The following is a 25,941-nucleotide window of genomic DNA, read 5'->3' as shown; positions in this document are numbered from 1 at the left end:
CATTGCACTAACTCCCAGTTAGCCACACTCACATCCAACCCAGTTGACTATGCTAAGGCACTCTGTGTATCCAGGTTGAATGCAGAAACTCCATATGTACTAGGATCAGCCTGTTCCGCACGTTTCCATCCAGTGATTGGAGAAATACTGTTGAATGTGATAATGGAATGAAGATACTTATATTGGGAAAACAGGAGAATCTCGAGAAAAAACCCAAATTCGATCCTGTCCACCATGCGCCACGGATTTTTCAATTAAAAAAATCCCAGACACTGAATCCGATCGCCTGCGTGGCATGCTGATGTCCCAGACTACACACCGCACCTACCACTGGAGATGTCAGTTGTTAGCGTAGTTGGATTGTGGAATCGTGACCAGCAGCATTTATGATTATGGAGGCGATGTTACTTGGATGGCTTCCGTGCCTTGTCAATTGTGTCAGCGCAGCTTATGAAACGGCAGCGAATGCTCCACATTGTGACGTAACGGGTGTTATGAGACTCAGTTCACTCCTACTACTTTTTATGTTCAAATATTATTACATAAATCAAGACAGCAATACAAGCTAAGAAAGCGGGTACTCGTATTTGCATTTCAAGGACTCTCCGAATTGGAAATGTTGTATGCTTTGGAACCACATACAGTAACACAATATTGAACATAATTATGTAAAATAGAATGTATTATTAACCTATTTTATTGTTTTTGGATCTTTGAACAGGGTGGTGAAATGAAACTCTTTACCGATATTCGGGAATGATTAATTGGAATTCATTCATAGTTTAATAGTTTCAATTACATGTCTAAAAACAATATGTAGCCTATAGACAAGGTCAGTTAAAATGAAACAACTACAAGAGATTGTAAAAGGTAAAGGTATCCCCGTAACATGCCATGAAGGCACTTGGGGGGCATGGAGGTAGAGCCCCATGCTTTCCATGACCTCGGCACTAGAATGAGGTGGTGTGGTCGGCACCACGCTCTGACCGCCTTTCACCCCCGGGAAAGACCCGGTACTCAATTTTATAGGAGGCTGAGTGAACCTCGGGGCCGTTCTGAAAGTTTGGCAACGAGAAAAAATCCTGTCACCACCTGGGATCGAACCCCGGAACTTCCAGTCCGTAGCCAGCTGCTCTACCAACTGAGCTACCCGGCCGCCCACAAGAGATTGTACAATCAAAAAATTCGTCAAGATTATAAAACGGATTTAAAATTAATCTAGAGGTGTAAAATTTGAGAGGAGCTATGCTTAAATAAAAAATATGTGATGGATATTTATTTGCAACCTTCAATTATATTTGGTGAAAATTCCCTTGTGATTTAGCAAATTCTACATATTATGAAATTAAAATCATTTCCTTGTCTTGTGTCATAGGAATGAATATCATTTCTTAATGTTAAATTTGGAAGGTTATCTTTAATATACAAAATTAATTCTAGAATATATAAATTTATTACAGTCATGATTTTGTTTTTCACAATATAACTCAACTACTGTTATGTTGAAAACCGCTCACTAAACTGCACAGCTTCACTGCGAACGTTAGTACGTAATGAAACGGCTTCTCCACTATGCATATTATTGAAATGTAGTGACTGAAGTTGTCCACCCAGCGTTGCAGATCATCAACAACAATACGATTTGGGCCCATTGGCCCGTTTCGTCTCCATAGCAATATTAAAATTGGTCTTTCCAGCGTTTTCTAGGGCGTCCGATTCGTCTTCTCCCTTGGGGTTTATAATGGTGTAGTCGGTATGGAATGCGAGTTGGTTCCATCCTACATATATGTTCATGCCATTTATTCCTATATTCTGTGATAGTTTCTGTAATATTTGGCATATTTAGTTCCTGTCGTATGTCTTCATTTCGCTTGTGGTCCAATAACCTATATCCTGCTATTGGCCTTAGCAGTGTCATTTCAGCTGCTTCTATTCTCTTCATTTGTTGAGTTGTCATACACCATGTTTCGGATCCATAGGTTAATGTTGGAATCGCCATTGTTTTGTAAAATTTTAAAATTGTGTCAGTCCTAACTTTCTTCTTTAGTGTTCTTTTTATCGTGCCAATTAACTGCTGGAATTTAGAGAGCTTCCTATCTATGTCGTTAATTTGTTCATATGATATCATGCAGCCTAGGTAATTAAAACAGTTCACTTGTTCTATGATTTCATTATTAATAATTATTTTTGTTCTTAATGGCGTTGTTCCCTTAAAACCCATCACTTTAGTCTTTTTAGTAGATATCTGAAGATCATATTCTTTGGCGATGCAGTTCAGTTTAAATAAAGCTCGTTGGAGGTCATCTTCTGTAGTTGTAAATATAGCCTGATCATCAGCAAACAATATTGTATTTAGAGGTGTATTGGTTCGGTTAAAAATTGTTTCCATATGTAATAGCCACCTTCTGGTGACGTCGTCAATGTATAAATTAAATAAAACAGGTGATAAAGAACACCCTTGTCGAACACCTCGTGTTATTTCTTTGCTTTCTTTGCTTATTCCATTCTTTAGTTTAATTCTAATTTTAGTGTTACTATATAAGCCTTGTATTACCCTTATTAGATGATCTGGTATTCCTTTAGATCTCAATACTTCCCATAATTTTTGACGATTAACAGTGTCAAAAGCTTTATTGTAATCAATAAAGGCAATATAAGTTGGGATGTTGCAGATATAGAGTGAATTGTTTATACGAATAGAGTACAGTATGTTATAGCCTAGTGCAATAGATAGTGCAATAGATCGATATGCCTGCTGCACTCAACCTGAAAACAGTGTCTTGGTACGAACTCCTAAGACTGTTGTTATTTCTCTACAGTCTATGAACAATCATATTCCATATTATATTCCTCAATTGTGGGATAGAGACACTGGACACATTCGTAGTATTACCCAATCAATTTAATGACAACCGACAACCGGATTCCCGGCCAAACAAGTCACTCAGCTGAGTGCGCTCTAGTATAATGGTAGTTGACACTAGACATACACGTCAACATATATGCCTAACTTGGAGTCAGGCCACAAAGGGAAACAATGAAGGAGGAAGGTTCGGTCCGGTGCTGTGGATTGAATTCGGCGTAGCTCAGTGGTCAGAGCGCTTGGTACGTAGAACCAAGGACCCGGGTTCGATCCCCGGCGCCGGAGCGAATTTTTCTCCTTAAAAATTAATTGTCAATATTACAGATATTATTCTGTAGGACAAATTAATAAATTTATAATAAAAAATAGACATGAACACTTCAAGGATTAGAAATCGGAGCAGGCTATAAAAAATATTACTTTTTGCACTTCGTTTCACTCCTGCATGAGCTATAGTCTATGGATCGTCTTCAACTAGGCCAAGATTACATCGACTGCAATACCGGTAAATCTTAATGATATCTTCGAAATAGTGAGCGTAGCATAATTTTTAAACAACTACATGATAACAATGTTGTTACAGTAATTAAGCTTAAAGTTCATCCGTTACTTCAAGGCCACACATTACTTTCTATCTAAGTATTTTCATTAAAGGCGTTTTTTTATAATCTGGGAAGGACGAACGTTATAGAGCATTCATAACCATGTGTCGGCAAATACCGGTCATCTTTGTAGTAGGATTGCCAAGGAAAAATACTATACAAGAATTTCTGTCGTGGGAAACCTTGGCGTTTGAGTGACGCTTCGCTGCTCCAGTGACAGACCTCACCTCGCGTTCATATTGTTGGAATTCCTCGTGAGTGCACACTTCACCATTAGTAGTCTATGTGAACGTTTGGCGCAAGTGGAGTCACGATTTCCTGTGTGCGGAACTAGATAGGAGTGTGGTACGTATTGAAGCTACACAGATTCACTTTTCATATGTAGAGGAAATATTCTATGTACTTCAGATTAATTTAAATTACCTGGTATTTATCTACCGGTTTTATTTATTTATTTATTTATTTATGTATTTATTTATTTATTTATTTATTCATTTATTTTTTAATATACGTATATTTATTTTACAGACAACTTATGTTTTAAAATGCACTTAAATCACGTGGTAATTGATGTATATAAAAAATTAGGATTTATAATCAGAAATAGAAAAGAATTAACAAATGAAGAGTCCACTGCAAGAATGATAGATGTCACTTTCTTGTCGAAAATGAACCAAGACTGTCAATGCATAGCTTAAGACATATAGAATGTACATACAGAGTTATATGGCATTAACACTGATAGTCATTGTCCAGTAATGATCGGAAAATCACAGTTAAGTTTTGAGCGCTAAGCATTTCAAACTTTCAATCGCTTCTCCTGCAAAATGTATTCCAAATGACATCCATCATTCTTGCAGTGGACTCTTCAAATATAAATACTATTGATACTCTATATAAAACTCTAGTTAGGAGTAAGTTAGGGTATGCGTATCTAATATGGTCACCTCAGTTCCAGTCCCACCAGATGCAAATAGAAAGGATACAGAAAAGATTTTTTATGTTATTTATATTTTAAAAAACATCACGTGTCGTCTTATGAAAAGCAAATTTCATATAATCAGTTACTTTTTTAATTTAATTATAAAACTTTAAAATCTAGACCATTAATAAATAGTTTATTATTTATTTATTTTTTAATATATGTATATTTATTTTGCACACAACTTATGTTTTAAAATGCACTTAAATCACGTGGTAATTGATGCATATAAAAATTATGATTTATAATCAGAAATAGAAAAGAATTAAAAAATATAAATACTATTGATACTCTATATAAAACTCTAGTTAGGAGTAAGCTAGAGTATGCGTCTGTAATATGGTCACCTCACTTCCAGTCCTACCAGATGCAAATAGGATACAGAAAAGATTTTTACGTTATTTATATTTTGAAAAACATCACGTGTCGTCTTATGGAAAGCAAATTTCATATATAATCAGTTACTTTTTTAATTTAATTATAAAACTTTAAAATCTTGACCATTAATAAATAGTCAAATTTTACTCTATAAGACTGCTAACGGTATACTGAATAACTGTGATTTTCTTAAATTCCTTCAGTTCAATGTAAAAAGAACAGAATTACGTCATAGGCAACCTTTTATTATTCCAATTCCTAGAACTGTTTTCTTCAAGAACTCTCCATTGTTTGTTATGTGCAATACTTCCAACTCTCTACCTTTAAACTGTGATTCTCAATTAGATTTCAGTTTATCAACAGTAATCTCACTAGACGTTTTGATTTATCTAGAGAAAATCAAAACTCGAGTGGGATTTAATTGACTATTACACGATTAGAAGAAAGTATATAAAGATTAGAAGTAACGAAGTACTCCAATACAATAAAATATTAATTGACTTACGAAAATACAACTGTCTTCAAATGTATTATTGTACCATCTCAACATTACAAATATTACGCTAGATGCATGCTAGATGGCAGTAGTGTCTTTATACAGACACTGTAATGATTACTATTCAATAAATCTTAATATTAAACAATCTCTGATACGTGACTATCCATAATATCATATAGCAGAAGTTCTTTTTATCCTCTCAGAGCAAAAGCTGTAACATAACCTAACTAATATACACAAGTGTTAGAAAAGTTTTAATTAACGACGATGACATAAAAAATAAACATGAATAATTTTAAAAGGAATAATTATTGAATGTACAATTTTCAAATTTGAATGTGGTTGGTGGTTCAATTGATGTTATATTGGACGTGTGCACAACAGAAGTGGAACTCGTTGATTTAGGCCTACATGGTGTATTGAACTTATTCAGGATTTCCGAATGGTGCTCTTCATTTATTTGTAAATCGGATTTCAGAAGATGCATGGGTATGATGAGTGATTTTATTAATTCTTGTTCTTGAATGCCAATGCGAGTCATATTTGAAACTGCTGTGCATCGACTGGAGTGGTTTGTAATTTTATATATTTTTTTGACGTCCAGACCAGCGCAGTTTCAAATGTTGGCAAACAAAGAAACAAATGCTAGGGACGCGATAAAATTAAACAAATGCTAGGGACGCGATAAAATTAAACAAATGCTAGGGACGCGATAAAATTGTGAGATAAGCAGCCATGATTGGTTGAAATACGTCCTTTCGTACCGTTTTATTGGTCAAAAGTAGTATGACGTAGTAAGAGTGTAATAGTCGATTAAAAAATTTCATACAATATTAAAAGGAGTTGTATTTCCTTAAATATTTAAATTATGAATAAGTGTATTATAATGTTTTTTACTCTAGTTCTTAAATAATTTTGCATTATTATATTGACATTTGGCACTATATTAACTTCAATATTATTTTCTGGCATTTATTACCGGTATGTATTTTTTTTTCTTTCATTTGTGGTGTTTGTTTTGTTTTTTCTTATTATGTACTTTGTATATGTATCAATGTAAGCCACCTGTAATTGGAAGCTTGCTTCTGTTGGTGGTGCATTTAAATAAATAAATAAATAAATAAATAAATAAATAAATAAATAAAGTTTCTACAGAGGAAGACTTAAGTCTAACGCACAATAAAACACCCAGAAGTATTCTTCTGGATACAATAAATGTGATAGCCTACAATATCTTTTTATATTTTAATTTTTTAATTATTTGTTCATATTTATTCCTTACATATTTATTATTTTCATTTTTATTATAACTCTGTTTTACTTTTAATTGGTTACGCAGAGTGAACCGTAAGAAATATCATTAATTTCAGGGAGTTTTCTTTGAGATGTTTCAAACCAAAAGTTTAATGTAATTTTGCTCGTTTTTGCATCCCTTTCGAGAGGAAAATTATTCTACATGAAACATTTCATAACGTGTTTTGGGAAAACCATAGAATTAATTCCCAATATGGTCAGTCAGTTTAAGAGAGAGAGCTATTACGATAGTGAATGATTGAAAAAATTTAGTTTTGTCGTTTAAATGTGCATAAATTTGATCCGAACGCATTTATGAAATCTCTTCGATTTCCGCCTCACACCAGTTTTATTACTCGTACATCTCACAAAATGTTATTTAAACAAGCAAAATATCTAATCATAGGATACTTATGATGATCGAATAGCTTGGCCCTTAATCTTGGCTTTGTTAAGTTCATGAAAACCTACCGTTACGTATGTGCTACTGAAAATCGTAATATATATTAATTTTCGCTGCAAATTTACGAATTCTCGGACACAGTTCATAGTCTAAGTAATTGTAAAAGCTAGTGGTTCTTATACGTACAGTAATGGCAAAAAAAAAACCGGACCGACCCTTGTAGCTGATTTCAGAGCCTTGTTCACTCCAGAGCATGATAGACTGGTGACTAAGACTTTCGTGGTTCGAATCCTGCTTGGGAAGAAAATTTTTTTTTGTTCCTTATTCAAATTTATTCCCAATACTTTTCGATTGCAGCGATATTTAATTACTTAATTAACTTATTATTCCCACAACATGAATTTTATCAGCACTCGAAAAGTATTGGGAATAAATTTGAATAAGGAACAAAAAAAAGTTTCTTCCCAAGCAGGATTCGAACCACGAAAGTCTTAGTTACCAGTCTATCGTGCTCTGGAGTGAACAAGGCTTTGAAATCAGCTACAAGGGTCGGTCCGATTTCTTTTTTGCCACTACTGTACATTTCAGAGGTGCAGTATGTGAAAGATCAGTTAATTTTAGCTGCAACTCTGAAGGCAAATTTCCTGGATTTTAGGAATGGGGGCGAAAGAGAAGCTCTAATTTGTGTTGAATCATTTCCATTTAGGCCACTGAACACTTCATTCCTTAATAATGCAATGTTTTCCACATATTAGGGACAGTAAATCTCCTTCTTGTTCTAGACGCCGCTGCTCTACTTAACGTATGCGTGGACAACTTTTGCACCGCTACCCCTCTTTCTATGCGGTCTAGTAGAGGAAGTGAAGTAACCCGCGTGCAGAACAATATGCCCTCCGCGTGCTTGAGCCCGTACGGGCTTGAATATACATCGCAGTAGTAGGCATTAATTATAAAATAAAACTAAAAAATAAAGTAATATTTAGTAAATTATTTAAGCGTTATATTACAAGTCACAACTTACTGTATGGACGAAGAAATGATTATTGATCTCTATTAAAATAATACCTACGTATGTTCTAAGTAAATAATAATAATAATAATAATAATAATAATAATAATAATTCTTAATTTATACTGGCAGAGTTAAGGCCATAGGGCCTTCTCTTACACTCTACCAGGTCACAGAGTATACAAGTAGTTAAAATTTAACAAAAAGTTAAAAAACAGAATACTAACATATTACAAATAATAATAATAATAATAATAATAATAATAATAATAATAATAATAATAATAATAATAGCATAATAAAATCGACACTAAACAACATGAAAATAATACCATAATAGAAAAAAGAAAGTAAAATACATTGGAATATAGCAAAAGCAACTCTTTTAGTACAAATGGTTAATATGGAAAACGTAAGGAAGAATATAACAAAATAGTATGTAATAAAATAATAATAAAAAGGAAAAAAAGAAAATTAAATAAAATTCATAATAAAAGGCTGTGATAATAAATTCATCAGCTGATAAAGAGAACAAAAAGGGGAAAGGAAGGAAAAGAAATATAATAGCCTATATTTTTACAAAACTATCGCAGAGAAAACGGCTTATAACTGAAAGGAATCTGAATTGAAAAAGTGCAATTTTAATTTATTTTTGAAACTAGACAATGTCCGACAGTCTCCGATATGTTGTGGTAGAGAGTTTCAGAGATGAGCTGCAGAGACGGTGAATTAAGATGGTACTTTAGTTGTTTACAATTATCTCTGAGAAGTGAATTCATTTCTGTGGGAAGAGGAAAACTTCCACCACTCGAGACTCCTTGAATTCATAACTATCACACCTTCTCTTCAGACAATACCAATCATCAGACAGATTAAAATGTTAAGAAGCCCACAGGAACATCTATATTAGCCGCTAACTACAGTATTCAATGGCCCAGTAATCAGTCGTCGTTCCACTCGCTGGAGAGAGAGAGAGAGAGAGAGAGAGAGAGAGACACAGACAGACAGACAGACAGAGAGGGAGAGAGAATAAGTGGCACACTTCTAGCAGCATGCCTCTAACCGGTTTAGGATGTCGTCGTCGTGTTGTGAAGTCGTCGTCGGTTTCGTTCTCGTAATATTGTACAGTATCCTGCTAAGTGAAGTTGTGTAAATATGCTATACAGTACTCTCTTTCATTTCGAAACTACCTAAACTCGTATTTTAGTGGCGCGTTCATTACATATCATCTTATGGTTTCCACTGAGGGAATCGGAGTTATAGGCCTATCTCTAGGATAGGATACCATAGCGTTATTTAATAGGGCTCGTCAGCATCTACGAACGCTATTTACGCCCATTATCTACACCAGCCGTGGCGAGAACGTGACTCGCGAGACATTGTGGCTCGCAGTGATAGCTGTGCATTTCGCTTGCTTCTAATCTCCCCAACCCCCACCCTCTCACTCACTGGAGTCAAAATCCGTTCCATTTGTATTTGTCTCTGACCTGCGAGTGGTATATGTCTCTCTCGAAACCGTGTACGAAAGTTCCAAGTAGGACGGGAGGACGCAGTTTTTTTTGCTGTCAATATGATGAGAATATTAAATGTATGATTTGTTCACAAGTATTACGAGGAAAACGGTTGTATAACATAAAACGGCATTACACTACATGTTACTGATGAAACATTAAACGGATAAGTGTTATTGTTATCATCATCATCATCATCATCATCATCATCATCTCTGTATGTCGACCGTTATTCAGCAGATGTACGAATAATGCGGTTAGCTCTTCAATTTGAACTCACTGATTTACTATGTGATGTCAAATGAAAGCTAGATGTAAGGACTTGACAAATGTTGAACTTTCAAATCTTTGCCAAAAAATAAATACACGAAGCTTCGTTCTTTCGCTTGCTCTGTTCGCTACAACTTACGTTTGTGAAAAATTATTTTCAACAATTAAAATAGTAAAAACCAAATTTAGATCACGACTGACAGACTAATACCTTCGTGATCAACTACGACTGGCAGTAAGTGACAAAATTCCTGATTTTGAAACTCTGTCGCAGTGACATTCTGAAGACAGTTAATTTTAGGTTGTGATATTGTTCATTTATTGTTCATTTCTTTCTTCGTTACACGTACTAAACATTAGTTTGTAGCCTTGTACTGTATAAAATTATATTTAAGTGCTTGACGTAATGAAAATGAAAATTCGTTAATAAGACAGTTGCTTCACTTCCCCTTCGGGTGTCCGTCTCCCTCCATAGGTGCTATTCACGTTGCAGGTTACACAGTGGCTCGGCGCTCGATTACATTTTCGCCACCGCTGATCTACACTATTATCTCTGACTGAGAATCTAGCTGATATGTACAGTAGTGGCAAAAAACCGGACCGACCCTTGTAGCTGATACAAAAGAATCCTGTGCTGTGTATTGTGTCAAACTGTGGTAGTGGTAGTGTGGTAGTGAAGCCAGAGGTATGTACTGCTATTTCATGTAAAGTAGTTATCTTTGCCGAATAGAAGTAGAAATGTAATATTGATGCCAGATGAAAATAAAACTCGCAAAGTTTTTTCGTCTGTAAGTTTGAGGCACTGAAGGAAACAAAAGATGGTAAGAATCGAACAAATGCAATAAAGTTCATTGTTACAATTAATTATACAAGATTGATGTGTTTTGTGACCAGTAAAATTTGAATCTGTGACTCTGAAATCAGCTACAAGGGTCGGTTCGGTTTTTTTTTTTTTGCCACTACTGTACATTTTTTTAATTTGTTTTACCTTGGGGATTAATTGAAGTGAATTTTTATGGCAGGTAGAGTAACTATCTCATGCCCCCATGTTTTAAATTGCTTCCAGTGCACTTCATTAGAACCAGGTACCCAGCTGTACATTTATCATCAAGCGGTACATATCACTTGACGATATGTGTCAGAGGAAGAACAATTTTATTGTTTGTATACATCTGAAGTCAGATTAGTGTAACATGTAATTAGTCGGCGATGTATGAAATGGAGGGGGGCAAAGAACTGGCCACATTGCCCCATTATCTCCGGGCTTAGTTTCCTTATGAGTGATGCCTTATTGGTTTCACTTATGAGGTTCAGACCTATTCTCGGACAGTTAACTAAACAACAACATCTAAACTTCTTAAAGACAAATACAATTTAATAACTAACATGATTTAGGCTGCTGTTACGTTACATTACAAACCGAAACGCAAATACTGTAGACAATAACACTATATTACATTATTTATTGAGTTATTTTGCGACGCTGTATCAACATCTAGGTTATTTAGCGTCTGAATGATATGAAGGTGATAATGCCGGTGAAATGAGTTCGGGGTCCAGCACCGAAAGTTACCCAGCATTTGCTCGTATTGGGTTGAGGGGAAAACCCCGGAAAAAACCTCAACCAGGTAACTTGCCCCGAGCGGGAATCGAACCCGGGCCACCTGGTTTCGCAGCCAGACGCGCTGACCGTTACTCCACAGGTGTGGACACTATATTACATTGTACATGTGAATAAATTAGGAGAGCTTATAATCAGTTAAACAAAAACACAAAATAATTCGAAATAATAAAGTCCTCGTTAGAATGCAATGGCTAGTAACACGTGAAAATAGGACTAATTTATTTATTTTTATGCCAGGCAATCGTAGTTAAGCCCCAGTGAAACTAAAATTTGAATCAAAAACAGTAAGTTAATTAAATTAGTAAAACGGAAACAAAAACTGAAATGGGTGACGATCAGGAGTTTGTAGATTCCAGAATAATATTAGATCGGTTTCTAATTCCCTATGGAAATTGCGGAGCAAACTGATGAGTGCACGTAAATTGCGGACAGGGAAAAGAAGCTATCAAAGTGATGGGACACACTGAAGCTAGGTTAACAAGTTCTTTCCCACTTTCCCAGATTTAGAACTGGCAGATTTCAGGAAACCTGGTGTGATTAAACTTGGTTTACTATTATGTAGATATAGGTTAAGTTACGGAAATTTCATGGCTGTGATTTTGGTCCCTAGTACCGGTTGTTCTGTATGGTTGTGAAACTTGGACTCTCACTTTGACAGAGGAACAGAGATTAAGGGTCTATGAGAATAAAGCGCTTAGGAAAATATTTGGGGCTAAGAGGGATGAAGTTACAAGAGAATGGAGAAAGTTACACAATGCAGAACTGCACGCATTGTATTCTTCACCTGACATAATTAGGAACATAAAATCCAGACGTTTGAGATGGGCAGAGCATGTAGCACGTATGGACAAATTCAGAACTGCATATATAGTGTTAGCTAGGACGCCTGAGGGAAAAAGACCTTTGGGGAGACGAGACGTAGATGGGAGGATATTAAAATGGATTTGAGGGAGGTGGGATATGATGATAGAGACTGGATTAATCTTGCACAGGATAGGGACCGATGGCGGGCTTATGTGATGACGACAATTAACCTCCGGGTTCCTTAAAAGCTATTTGTAAATAAATAAGTGATTTCGATCACTTCGAGTTACGACAGTTGCATTCCCCGTGCTGTCCCCTAGATGAATGTATGCGGAATGAACAAAGGTAATCCCAAGTAGGTATGAACAGTTCAGCCCTTATAAACAGCTAATGAATGAACGTCAATGCGCTCTTCATTTGTTTACCCCCACTCCTTTCTCCTTCTAACTTCACCGGGTATATTCATTTCGGAGTTTACATATACCTTTCGCTAGCTCATGACGAGGCCAAAGATAAGAAACGTGTTTCTGTCCGGAATTTGCATATGCTCTGACGAACAAGTAATCAATGCGAAAGAAAGAAATCAAACCAGTTGATTTCAGACACCAGAACGTAAGTAACTTAGGAAAATCAGTAAATATTGAGGAAGAAGAGATTAGGAAAACTGATGTCACGTATATAGATTAACTGATAGCGGAGTATTGGACGGAAGGGGGGAATAGTCTAGGGCTTGTTTACTTTTTTCATCTATCGGATCTATCCTTTGCGCTGTCTGTCTAGGTCTGGTTGGAGGTTTCGTAAGTACTAACATTGAAGATGGTAGAGTTGGGAGAACGTGAAGTCATTGCGATGTCGAAAACGAAATTCAATTGGAACGAATTTTTAATTGTACTCTACGTTATTAAATTTTATTCTATGAAAAAAAAATCTTACAAGAATATAATAATAATAATAATAATAATAATAATAATAATAATAATAATACTTTATTGTCAGAACAAAAATACACTCTTTTTCAAGACACAAAATGCGTCACAATTGCTGGCAAAAAGAAAGAAAGAAAAAAAAAGAAAGAAATACAGACTCAATTATGGATTGCAAATTTGTGACATGATTTCGAAGTATCAATGATATTTAAAAAGGTAACATTTAAATTCTAATAAAAGTAAAATAAATATGTAGAATACGCTATTTAAATTCCTACCATATTTCTGACTGATATATTTTAAATACCCGTATCTTATGATTTGACTATTTCATTTTAATTAGTTTTATTCTGAGTTTACTGTTTTATTGTCAAGTTAACTAGAGAACTTTCCCTCTGATTTCTTACTATTGAAATATTGAATTATTACACTCGTATTAAATACAATACTCGACTTATTTTCATTTTAAATACAATATTAACTTCCTAATGCTAACATATGTGACTTCAAATACCTTCCAAAATTTAATTAACTCCAAAGAAGACTTTATAAGAAATAGTTATACATAGAGCTAGAAATGATAGGTTTTATTAGCTGTTTGGAATGGATTATTTTCATTGCTAACGAAATACAAAATAGGCATACACGAAATTTTAATAGTTCAATCTACTTTGGCTTTCGGGCGAAAAAAAAAAACAAGTAGGCTACACTATTCGTTACAATTAAAGAGCTAACTAATTTGTGCAGTAACGAGTACATCTTAACCTCGTTCTCCTTCTTTACACCTGAAGACAGAGGCATATTCGACATTATAAATGGTACGCAATCTGTATCCTAGTTCCAAGCAATAATTAATGTTTAAATGAAACTTAACTTGAAATATGAACTGAACGACAAAACCAGAATTATTTCACCTTAACAGTTCCACAAGTTGAGAATTATGAAGTCACACACACACACACACACACACACGCACGCGCACACACACACACCCCAATGATTTACATTTATTTGAAACAAGCACTTTCCACTATAAGCACAAGTTTATATGACATTATGTTACGAGAACAATTTGTAAAACCAAATGCTTTCACTTAGTTCGTTTACTCTATTCTAATCTCATTTCTTTACTATAATCTATACCTCGTAGGAAGTACGCTACTGAAACTAATGGACTGCAATAAATGTCGAAGAGATTTACTTTGTTTATCGGTAAATGGAGTTAATATTGCCACAACAAAATTGTTATATTGTTCACATTGTTATGGGCACATAATAGAATGTAAAATTTAATCTGAATAAGCCATTTGACTACTAAAAAAAACTAGGAATGAAACGCAGGATATCCTGCGATAAATTTATGTATGAAAACTGCTATATAATAACAATGTAACTGTTCTCTTTAGAGATTTTCTCTTTGCCCTGCTCCATCTAGATTGCTGTCGTATAACTGCCAGACTCGGAAGAAAGCGTACCCCTCCTCTTTATTTTCGACACTATGACGACTTAATGCTTGATATGGACACTTTCCTGATAGTTTAAGGCTCCAGAACATTGCCGTCAAACCGTGCGCCCCTAACAATCATACATAATAAAACATCAATCGCAAAAAATAAAATGGTTCGGTCACATTAAGGGGAGTTGGTTATTATCGCATGCAAAATAATGGTAAAAATAGCGTATCTTCTAGCAGTCATAAATATAATAGTCTACTATTTATCAGTGGTCTTTCATTTTTGTTAGCTATGTGTGTATACATATAGAGCTTTAAAATGAAAAAGAATGGTGACTCTAGAGTAAATCTATAACCTTAAATTAATTTTTTAAATTAAGGACAGTTTTTTTATATAAATCCACTACATGTCTGTGATTAGGTACACTCTATTCACTTATTATAACACATATTAAATTGAAAATTTGGCCACTTACTGGTAATAGATACTAAAACATACCCTACTAAAATCATTCATATATCTGTAATATTATGGGCATAGGGCTTCTAGTAATCATCACCGTCAATAAATTTAAAAAAAATTGAAGATTAGTATAAGCCCTATGCCCATAATATTACAGATATTTTAATAATTTTAGTAGGGTATGTTTTAGTATCTGTTAGCAGTAAGTGGCCAAAATTTTAATTCAATGTGTGCTATGATAAGTGAATAGAGTGTACCTAATCACAGGTATGTAGTGAATTTATATAAAACATATGTTTAAATTAAAAAATTAATTTAAGGGTAAGATTTACACTAGATTAACCATTCTTTTTTCATTTTAAAGTTTAATGTGTATACATATATCACTAAAAAAATGAAATAGCTGTGATAAATAGTATTACATTTATGACTGCTTGAAGATAGGCTATTTTTACCATTACTTTACATGCAACGTCCAATTCCCCTTAATAGAATGGAAGACGAAAAATTAGTCAAGAAAATCCATAATTGCAATCCATTATTAACCAAAGCATGTGAAAGATCAAACTTAGATGTAGAGATGATGTGATTAAATATCTTAAAGAGTTCATCATCATCATCCTTCTTCTTCTTCTTCTTCATGATGGACTCAAAGATCCTTTCCGCTCACATTGGAATAAAGTCATCTGCTCATCTCCTATGTGGACGTCCTACGTCTCGGTATCCAGAAGGTCTGTATTCTTTAATTTTTCGTGTTATTATATTTGGATTCATTCTTTCTACCAAGTGGTTATACTAATTAAAGTGACCGTGTTCAGCGTGTCACAGTTTGGACTGTAATGATCGTAGGAGTGTGAAATCTTGTAGATATGCTAATTAAGCGATGCGCTCGCGAATTATACAAAAAATAATTAGTTCCAAGTCTTGTCACCAGATGAAAATATGGCGCTGTAAGCAGTCAGAAAGTGATATGGGCGCAGAAAAAAGGGCTGCGTGCATCATAGTGAACTGTTATGCTAACCCCCGTCTAGACTCATTCCTACTTACACCAATAATGTCTGCGCTAAATTTTGCTGTTACCCAGGTTCCACCCGGAATTCCACATATCTCTAGACTATAATTATAATCTTCCCCGCACGATGCCAACATATAATAATGGAATGGAGATTGGCCGGAATTATGCTTTTAGTCGGTTTTTAGACAACTACTGCGTTATTTAGCGCGTCGATGTAATTGATAACATCGAGATGGTATTTTTCGAGATTCCTAGGATTCGCTAATGCATTAGCTGACATTCTTCTTACAGTTAAGAAATTCCCCAAAAAGTCCAACTAAGTAATTATCTCAAGCGGGAACGGAACCAAGGCCCAAGTGCAACTTAAGGTCAGCAGGCAGACGCGCCTGCTGCCTAAGCAACATTGGTGACTTGGAATGATGACAATGCATAATATACTGTATTATGGAGAAACGGGAGAACAGCGATAAAAATCTCAGTTTGCAACCTTGTCCCTCTCAAGTGCACGTGTGTATTTAAATTTTTTTCAGAGTATTTCCTGGACTGAAATTTGAATCACCTAACAAATTATCCAGCATTTGCTATGAATGAATATAAAAGATTCTCGAAAGAAACTTAACCCTACAACTTGTTCCAACTGAGAGTTAAATACGATCCGCTAGTTTCGTAATCTAACATTTATTCATTGAATTTCATATTGAAGGTATACCTATAAGCTATCACAATTTGACTATAATTATGTGTGTGTGTTCCACCTTTGCTTATCATACAATTAAAATGGTGAAACTAATAAATCATATTTCCATTAACCACAACTGCCGCATTCAACTTCACATCGGCAAACACCGCACAACAAGTGATCTCCAAATACATATATTTAAAAGTGATGCACAAACCATGTGTTTTTAAACAGTTTTAAATAGTGTTTTAAATATTGACTGAAACATTTAATTTTAATTTTAATTTTGATAGTATGTTGCACCAACAAATATTATTCATTAAATTATGGCAACACTTCATCGATATAGTACAGTACGCACAAAAACCCTGATTATTTAAGTTCACGACACATGCACCTAGAGGCTTGGTTATCAATTAGCATTATATATACATCTGAAGATGGTACATAGATATCGAAAACGTTAATGGAAATATGATTTATTAGTTTCACCATTTTAATTGTATGATAAGCAAAGGGGGAACACACACATAATTATAACATTTATTCGCTAAAACATTCGTTACAAAATTTGTATTATCATGATTTAAGCAACAGTATAAAATGTGAAGATTGCGTAAGATGATATAGTTGTTATTTCCTCGTTGCTTTGGCCATTAAAGTCAAGTCACTGAAAATAATCTTTGCTCCATTATGATTACTGATATTGTATAAATCAGTTACACTCGAGGTAAGCGAGAAAGTTCTGCAGCCTTCATAGCACGAGCAATATAACTTTTTGATCAATTCTTGCACGTCTGCTAAAACGCAATATCAACCAATCGTAGTCATAAGCAATGCAATTTGCATAAATCTCTCTCACATTTTCCCTTTCTCTCGCTTCATCCATTCATTTCCTCTTTTGACACTCCCTCTGTAGTTGTAGTATAAATTCTTGCATTCATACATCCTTCCTTCTGTGCGTCATTTCACTGGCCGTTCTGTTCACCCATTCTTCCATGATTCGATGTATTACTTACTTAGTTACAAATGGCTTTTAAGGAACCCGGAGGTTCATTGCTTCCCTCACATAAGCCCGCCATCGGTCCCTATCCTGAGCAAGATTAAACCAGTCCCTACCATCATATCCCACCTCCCTCAAAACCATTTTAATATTATCCTCCCATCTACGTCTCGGTCTCCCCTAAGGTCTTTTTCCCTCCGGCCTCCCAACTAACACTTTATATGCATTTCTGGATTCGCCCATACGTGCTACATCCCCTGCCTAACTCAAACGTCTGGATTTAATGTTCCTAATCATGTCAGGTGAAGAATACAATGCGTACAGTTCTGCGTTGTGTAACTTTCTCCATTCTCCTGTAACTTCATCCCTCTTAGCCCCAAATATTTTCCTAAGAACCTTATTCTCAAACACCCTTAATCTCTGTTGTAAATGTCCACCTTTGAAAGAAGCCACGTATGTCAAATATCTGGGTATCATTATTGATCAGAATTTAAAATGGCCTCATCACATTACTTATCTTTGTAAGAGGCTTCGTAAAACAATTTATAAATTCGTTAATCTTCGATGCTACTTACCTATTAGAGTTCTACGAAATGTTTATTTGGCCATTATTCAGTCTATCATTCAATATGGTATAATTGTTTGGGGTGGAAGTACAAAAATTAATCTTAGTCCGTTAAATTTACTACAAAAACGAATAATTAAAATTTGTTTGAAAAAACGTTTCGATTATCCAAATAAATTAATTTATTCTGAATTCAATATATTTAATATTGAACAAATTTATAAGTATACGCTGTTAAAATTTTATCATAAAAATCGTAATAAGTTTGTATTACAGATACACAATTATGACACAAGACGAAATATAAATTCAACATTAGTAGAACCTAAATGTCTCACATCTGCTGGTCTAAAGCATAGCATAAATTTTGGCCCTCGGTTGTACAATGCTTTAACTAAATTACACCCAGAACTTCTAACATGTAACCCACTAACATATAACAAGAAAATTAGAAAACGTGTTAATATCTTCAATTTGATTAAATAAATTTATAGCCTATGTGTATGAATTAATCAACCTATATTATATTTGTATTCTATAATTTTGAAATATATATTAGTCCTACTTTTCACGTGCGATATTATTCTTCTATAGTGTTAATATTATATTATATAATTCCATTGCCGCTGTAATTATATTTTAGTTCCTATTTTATTTTACTTATTTATTTATATTATTATTTTTTATTTTAATATTATATCTGAACTGCGACCGAGCACGAGCGCGGCTCATTCGGTCTCAAATTTTGTTAATACTACTGTATCTTCTTTTTATATTGCTTGTATTATTTTATTTGTATTTCTCTTTGTTTTGTAATTATATTTCTTTATTCTGTATATTTGAAATAAATAAAAAATTGAAATCTCTCAAAGTGAGAGTCCAAGTTTCACAACCATACAGAACAACCGGTAATATAACTGTTTTATAAATTCTAACTTTCAGATTTTTTGACAGCAGACTAGATGACAAAAGCTTATCAACCGAATAATAACACGCATTTCCCATATTTATTCTGCGTTTAATTTCCTTCCGAGTGTCATTTATATTTGTTACTGTTGCTCCAAGATATTTGAATTTTTCCACCTCTTCGAAGGATAAAACTCCAATTTTTATATTTCTATTTCCTACATTATTTTGGTCACGAGACATAATCATATACTTTGTCTTTTCGGGATTTACTTCCAAATCGATCGCTTTACTTGCTTCAAGTAAAATTCCCGTATTTTCCCTAATTGTTTGTGGATTTTCTCCTAACATATTCACGTCATCCGCATAGACAAGCAACTGATGTAACCCATTCAATTCCAAACCCTGTCTGTTATCCTGAACTTTCATAATGACATATTCTAAAGCGAAGTTAAAAAGTAAAGGTGATAGTGCATCTCTTTGCTTTAGCCTGCAGTGAATTGGAAAAGCATCAGATAGAAAATGGCCTAGATAACTGGATGTATTAATTTCATTATACTATCCTTTGATTCCCTATCAAACCTCCAAACTTTCTCTCTGTCATATTCATTTGTTCCCAATCCTTTTTCCTTCCGTCATTACATTTAGTCATCCATCAACTATCAATCTATTTCCCATCAATTCTCTCAAAAGTGAAACTCCTGTGCAGCCGTCTCCAGCCAATTGACAAGAGACAAACACACCGGATTCGAACAAATGACAGTGACCTCCATGCAGCGTTAAAGCTGTGTCTTCACTCATGCGCACACGACGACACAGTTATTAAGAGATAAACAGTCACATTAAACAGAAAAATTATCCATTATTAGGTCACATCAACAATTTTATGAACAGATTATTAGTATTTCAAAATATAGCCTATATAATACTGATAACCACCCCATGTTTCAGCTGACGCAAGACTGAGCATCTGGAAGCCGTACGAAAATATTATGAGCTATAGATGATGGACAGTTGCCGTGGAGACCGCGTCATGATGATCTCGAGGGCCGTGCTTGTAGTCTTCAGCTGTTTTCTGCTCCTATATTCCAATGAAGGTAAGATGAGCACAATGATTTATCCCACTGGTCGTCAGCATCCGCTGAAATTGATAAAATGAGGAGTGTCTTGGAATATGTACAGTCGTGAAGAAGGGAGAGAGAGAAAGCATACCCGCCAGCAGCCACGATAGTGCAATGTCTTATCCGCGGGTAAGAGACGCTAGCCCGAGGGTGCAGTGTGCTGATGACCGCTAATATAGCCTATCCACCACCGAAATTTGTGATGTCAGAGTAGGTGTGTGTTGTAGGCTATTTTTGTTTAAAAATTAGAGTTTTTAATATGCTTTCCAGTTGCTTACCTAAGCCAAAATATTCACTTGAACTCTAAGATTAATTATTGTTATTAACACAAAGTACTGAAAATAAATGGCAGAAAGAATATAGTACAGACTAAAAAGTTACTTGATCCTGGAGCTCTGGAATTAACAGTGCAGGCTCTCAAAATATGTCTTCAACAATAGCTCCTTGAAAAACATAGATTTTTTTAACAATTTATTGATCGATCAGCGCATTTAGCGCTATACAGATCATTTTTTAAAATTATAAATACAATATATGACACTGAATTGAGGGCAGCCTAGATTGGGCTCCTCAATGAACAAAAATAATTGTTAATACATAATTGTTTACATAGGTTGGTGTGATGATAAATTTTGATTATAATATGAGGTCCATTGGAAGTCGGCTCTTGATTCTGGTGGGGAATGTGGACTTCCTTCCGAGAGAGTAATGGACGGCGCCTGGAACATTTTCTAGGTTGTCATAGAACTTCTTAGCTTGTGAATGAATGAACTGTTTGATTGTGTCAATACCAGCTTCTCTGTGTAGTTGGCTGTTACGGACAAACCAAGGAGAATTGAGTGAAATTCGTAGGACTTTATTTTGAAATGACTGGATGTGTTTAATTTCACTTATTGCAGCTCCTCCCCAGACAGGACAGGCATAAAGCAGTAGAGGTCGTAATAGAGATGTGTAAAGTAGCATGCAATTTTGTAGCTTTAGAGATGATTTCTTGTTGAGGAGCGGATATAATTTAGTGAGTCTTGAGTAGGCCAATTTAAGTTTGTTGTTGATGTGATGTTTCCATGATAGACGGCGATCTAAGTGCACTCCAAGATATTTTACAGCTTCATCCTTTGGTTTCCACGGTATCACGTTGGTTGAAAGATTTATGCATGGAGGATTAGCAGGACGACACAAAGTAAATATCATTGCTTCGCATTTATTGTAGTTCAGTGCGATGCGCCAATTTTCAATCCAAGGGCATATGATGTGTAAGGCTTCCTGAAGGTGATTTGAGGCTATGTTAATGTTGCGATGGGTTGCATAAATAGCTTTATCGTCTGCATACATAGCAAATTTGTGCAGTTGGTGTTGCAGGAATATCCGAAGTATATACAGTACATTGAATAATATCGGACCTAAGATAGAGCCTTGTCGAACGCCAGCACTAATGGGTCTAACAGAGGAGTGAATACAACCCACTCTGACTGAGAATGTGCGATTTGACAAGAAACTAGTCATTATGTTGCATAGGTAGTCTGGAACGCCGGACTTGTGTAATTTGTGCCGAAGACCTTTATGCCAAACTCGATCAAATGCTTGAGTGAAGTCAAGAAATGCGACTGCTGTCTGTTCTTTGTTTTCAAAGCCCTGTGCAATTTCTTCAGTGATACGAAGCACTTGATGGTTGGTAGAATGATTTCGACGAAAGCCAAACTGATATGGAAGTAGGATGGATGCTTGAAGTAGAAACGTATCCAAGCGTTTCAGCAAAACCTTTTCAAAGACTTTGGATATAGTTGATAAAAGACTTATGGGACGGTAACTTGTTGGATTTGAAGCAGGTTTTCCAGGTTTATGAATTACAATTATTACTGCATGTTTCCAAGTATCAGGGGAATATTCCAGACGAAGTAGAGCATTGAATAATGAAGCTAAGTTGAAAAACATAGATTAACAGCTGATCTCTCTATGAGTAAGTGCTGCAAACTTTAGGGAAACAACAAGCACCCATTACCTAGCCAACCCATAAAACTTGTAACATATTTTCCTTTTGAAAATAAAGCATTAGAATATTTAATTTTAGATCCTTATCTATGTCCTACACTAATAAAAAACAAATATTTCTGAAAAAAAACTTTTCCATTGGAATTCCCGGTTTACCTGGAATAGCTGCTCTATAATTGAGAAATGATGGACGTTCGTTTAAAGAAATAGGAAGAGCAGCTTTGTTTATAATGGAACTCTTCAACATTTTAAGATCTGTCGGGAATCGATTCTTTTAGTGGTCAATCTTAAATAGCATGGGTTGTGGCTGAGTTAATACTCATAACTCAGAGGATAACCTCAATAATAAGTAATTCAGTGGTTCCTTTCATTTGCCTATGCTTGTTAATCTGATTACGACTAATTTTATTGTCGAGCTTCATTACCAACTGGAAGTAAATGACTACATGAACAACTTTCCCTGCTAATGGCTAAATAACACGCGATGTGTTCATAATGATATAGCGGAGATTCATCCTCTAGATTAAAAAGTGGCATAATAAATACTCTCACAACAGACACATCATCTCTGAAAGAAAGGAGAAATATTAATATTATGATATTCATTGCTTATACTGGGTGTTCATTTCAAAGTGTGTCATGACGTCACTGTTGTTGGGTCACCGATTTGAAGCGAGTTTCAGTTTATATGTTAGAGAAGTTGCCTATTATTTAAGGCGTTCTTCAATCTGAACTTGAGAACGTGTACGGTATAACTTGAACGTCGTAGCAACAGATGGCGGTCTGTACGGTCTGTGTGCTACCATAACCTCTTTCGAACTGTGTTTTGCCCCGGCAAGTCGTACGCAGGGTATTTGTTATCATCGGTTGCGTACGGTAACATTCCACAACACAAATCAAATGCTCCGTGTCCATGTTGACCGTCGAAGTTAATGTCAACAAATACGTAAGTAATCGTCTTAACCCTCTCCCCATATCCCGACAGTACGTATTTCCAAACAGTTCACATTCCTGCCACTACCGGCGTTACCGTACGTATCGGCACGTACTCTTCAGAATGAACGCCGTACTTGCTAGCCAACTTCTCTGCCTCTTAGATTATACACCTGAGCTGCGGAAGTGTAGGAAGATTGAATTCTCTAGGCTCATCAGCTAGCCACATGACGGCATACAGCGAGCCAAGACACATTTTGAACTGAACACCCAGTAGTTGGTAAAAGAAAATTCAACCTGAGAGCTAGAAAATCACTATAATACAATAGCATATGTATTAATAGGGAAAAAATGGTTAGGTTTCATCTTTAGGTTGTTACGTAAATTGATCGGCACTATACATCGTGTACTGTGTTCTCCATAAATTTCACAATTACCTGGCCAGGGATCGGATCCGGACTGTCTCGATGGAAGGCAAGAGTCATTCTTTTATCTGTGTCACAGTACAATGAGTAACAGAGATATCTGAAATAAAATGTTTAAGGTGTGTTGATGCTTATATCCCTAAAGATCAAACGAGCAATGAAGACTTCGGAGAAATGTTCCATATTTTAACCCGTAAATCAAAATCCAAGAAAAGCAAAGAAATTGAACTGCACATATTTTAAGAACGGATACTATTGCAATAAGTAAGAAACAATTGAATTGTAAGTCTGCATGGCTGTGGACTGCAGGAAGAGCTTTACAGATATAAGTACGATTTCTTACATGGAAAAGTTCCTGTCACCTACCTGGAGACATTTTATTATTATTATTATTATTATTATTATTATTATTATTATTATTATTATTATTATTATCCTATGTTCCTGTTTCTTACTTCGTTTAACATTTTATTCTTTTCAATGTTTTTAAAGTTTTTTTTTTCCATATGCTTGTCCAATTTGCAGTGTCAAATAAAATTCCAAGAACACAATCCCTTTCAAAACAAAGTACTACGAATTACTATTAATGCACCTTAGTAGATTCGTAATTCACAACTACATAGAGAACTGGAATATCATACACTATACAAGAATTCATCCGTGGGCAGGCAAAATCATTCTTCTCACACCTTAACAATGCCTCTGGAGCAGCTTTCTTTTCTCTCGGGAAAACATCCGCTCAACCCACAAGAATCAAGAGCTGTCTTCCACAGGACATTCTACTAAAATCTTCAGATCATTAAGTTCATTCGATGAATATCATATAATTGCATAAATTTCTCAAATTTTATTCCAACATTCCTACATTTTCTGTCCCAGAGGGACCTACAAATTGGTTGACCTCTTCCTTGTTATGTACAGTCTTAGACACCAAGTCCACTTCGGAAAATTTCAGTTGATTTCATGAGAGTTCTTACAGAAGACTCCGCTCTGTTTTTCCTTTGTTTTGTGTGTTTGTTTGTTGCTTTTTCTGTCTGTTCAAGGTCAAGTGTTACGAATAATCTATAACGAAGACATATTCAAGTAGTAAATTAGGTGCAAAATAATGTGAATCAGACGCTGCCCGAGGTGGGCTTAGACAAATTCACGCTACAGGAGAGAGGTCATTTTTTGTGTCTAAGGCTGTACATATTGTTATTATAGCCTTTTCTCAAAGATGTGTATAGCGCTACAGCACTGAAAGATCAATGAAATCTATTTTATATATTACATATATAGGAACAGGGATTATGAGTGTTAGAGAATAAGGTTCTTAGAAAAATATTTGGGGCTAAGAGGGATGAAGTTACAGGAGAATGGAGAAAGTTACACAACGCAAAACTGCATGCATTGTATTCTTACTTTGGGGAGGCCGAGACGTAGGTGGGAGGATAATATTAAAAGGTATTTGAGAGAGATGGGATAGGATAATAGAGACTGGATTAATCTTGCACAGGATAAGGACCGATGGCGGGTTTATGTGAGGGCTGTAATGAACCTCCGGGTTCCTTAAAAGCCATAAGTAACTACAGTATATCCTGTAAGTTTCAAATTAGAGTAATGTTAATTGGATTTTTCACAGTAACATGAAGCATTAAAACGCAGTTTTCTCAAAATATTAAATTTTGGGTTGTTTCCCTTTTGAACTGGCCCGTCGAAATATACCATCAACTCATTCCACTTACACTCCCTTCCGAAAGAAGCCACGCTTAGTGTTTTCTACTTAAATACACTCAGGGACAAAAAAACCGGACACTTTAATATTTGCTGGTATTTTGCAAAACATTATCTTCTCATACAATATTATGGTAGTCATCTGTTGTTGTGGAGACGTGTATACATTGTTGATTGTTTTTTGTTTTATAAACAAGCCATTATAACCAAATATTCCAATTTTGCTTTCGGAGTCTCAGCTATAACAATTTTGTCTCAACCATTTTGTGCTTCATTATCGTTATCATTCGTTATTTCTTTATTTTTACATTTTCTGAGTTTAAGTGGGGTTGTAACATTTGTCTTAAAACAAGATGCGACCTGAAGATGTGGCTCGAGCTGTAGCCCTTTACGATGATGGACGCAGTGTACGTTACATTGCAAATGTTATGAATATGGCTAGAAGCACAACCCATGATGCCATGAAACGGTATAGAGAGACCCTAGAATATACCAGAAGACCAGGTTCGGGT

General features: G+C 35.2%; 1 protein-coding gene across 2 annotated transcripts in view; it reads left to right on the top strand.

Moving 5' to 3' along the window:
• The window catches only part of LOC138700294 (inactive pancreatic lipase-related protein 1-like), a 133,259-nt gene that overhangs the window by 24,710 nt on the left and 82,608 nt on the right, over positions 1–25,941 (top strand). Inside the window, exons 1-2 of one of the 2 annotated variants that reach the window (XM_069826806.1) lie at positions 3,719–3,810; positions 20,200–20,345. In XM_069826806.1, the coding sequence (XP_069682907.1) occupies positions 20,252–20,345 (94 nt within the window). In that variant the 5' untranslated portion in view covers positions 3,719–3,810; positions 20,200–20,251. Of the gene's footprint in view, positions 1–3,718; positions 3,811–20,199; positions 20,346–25,941 lie in introns of those variants that run through there. The other variant, XM_069826805.1, reaches the window with a different exon arrangement.

The sequence above is a fragment of the Periplaneta americana genome, chromosome 5 (assembly GCF_040183065.1).
Source record: "Periplaneta americana isolate PAMFEO1 chromosome 5, P.americana_PAMFEO1_priV1, whole genome shotgun sequence".
Taxonomy (NCBI): Eukaryota; Metazoa; Arthropoda; class Insecta; order Blattodea; family Blattidae; genus Periplaneta; species Periplaneta americana.
The sequence above is the reverse complement of the archived record's forward strand: the minus strand, read 5'-3'. Positions and strand labels throughout refer to the sequence as shown.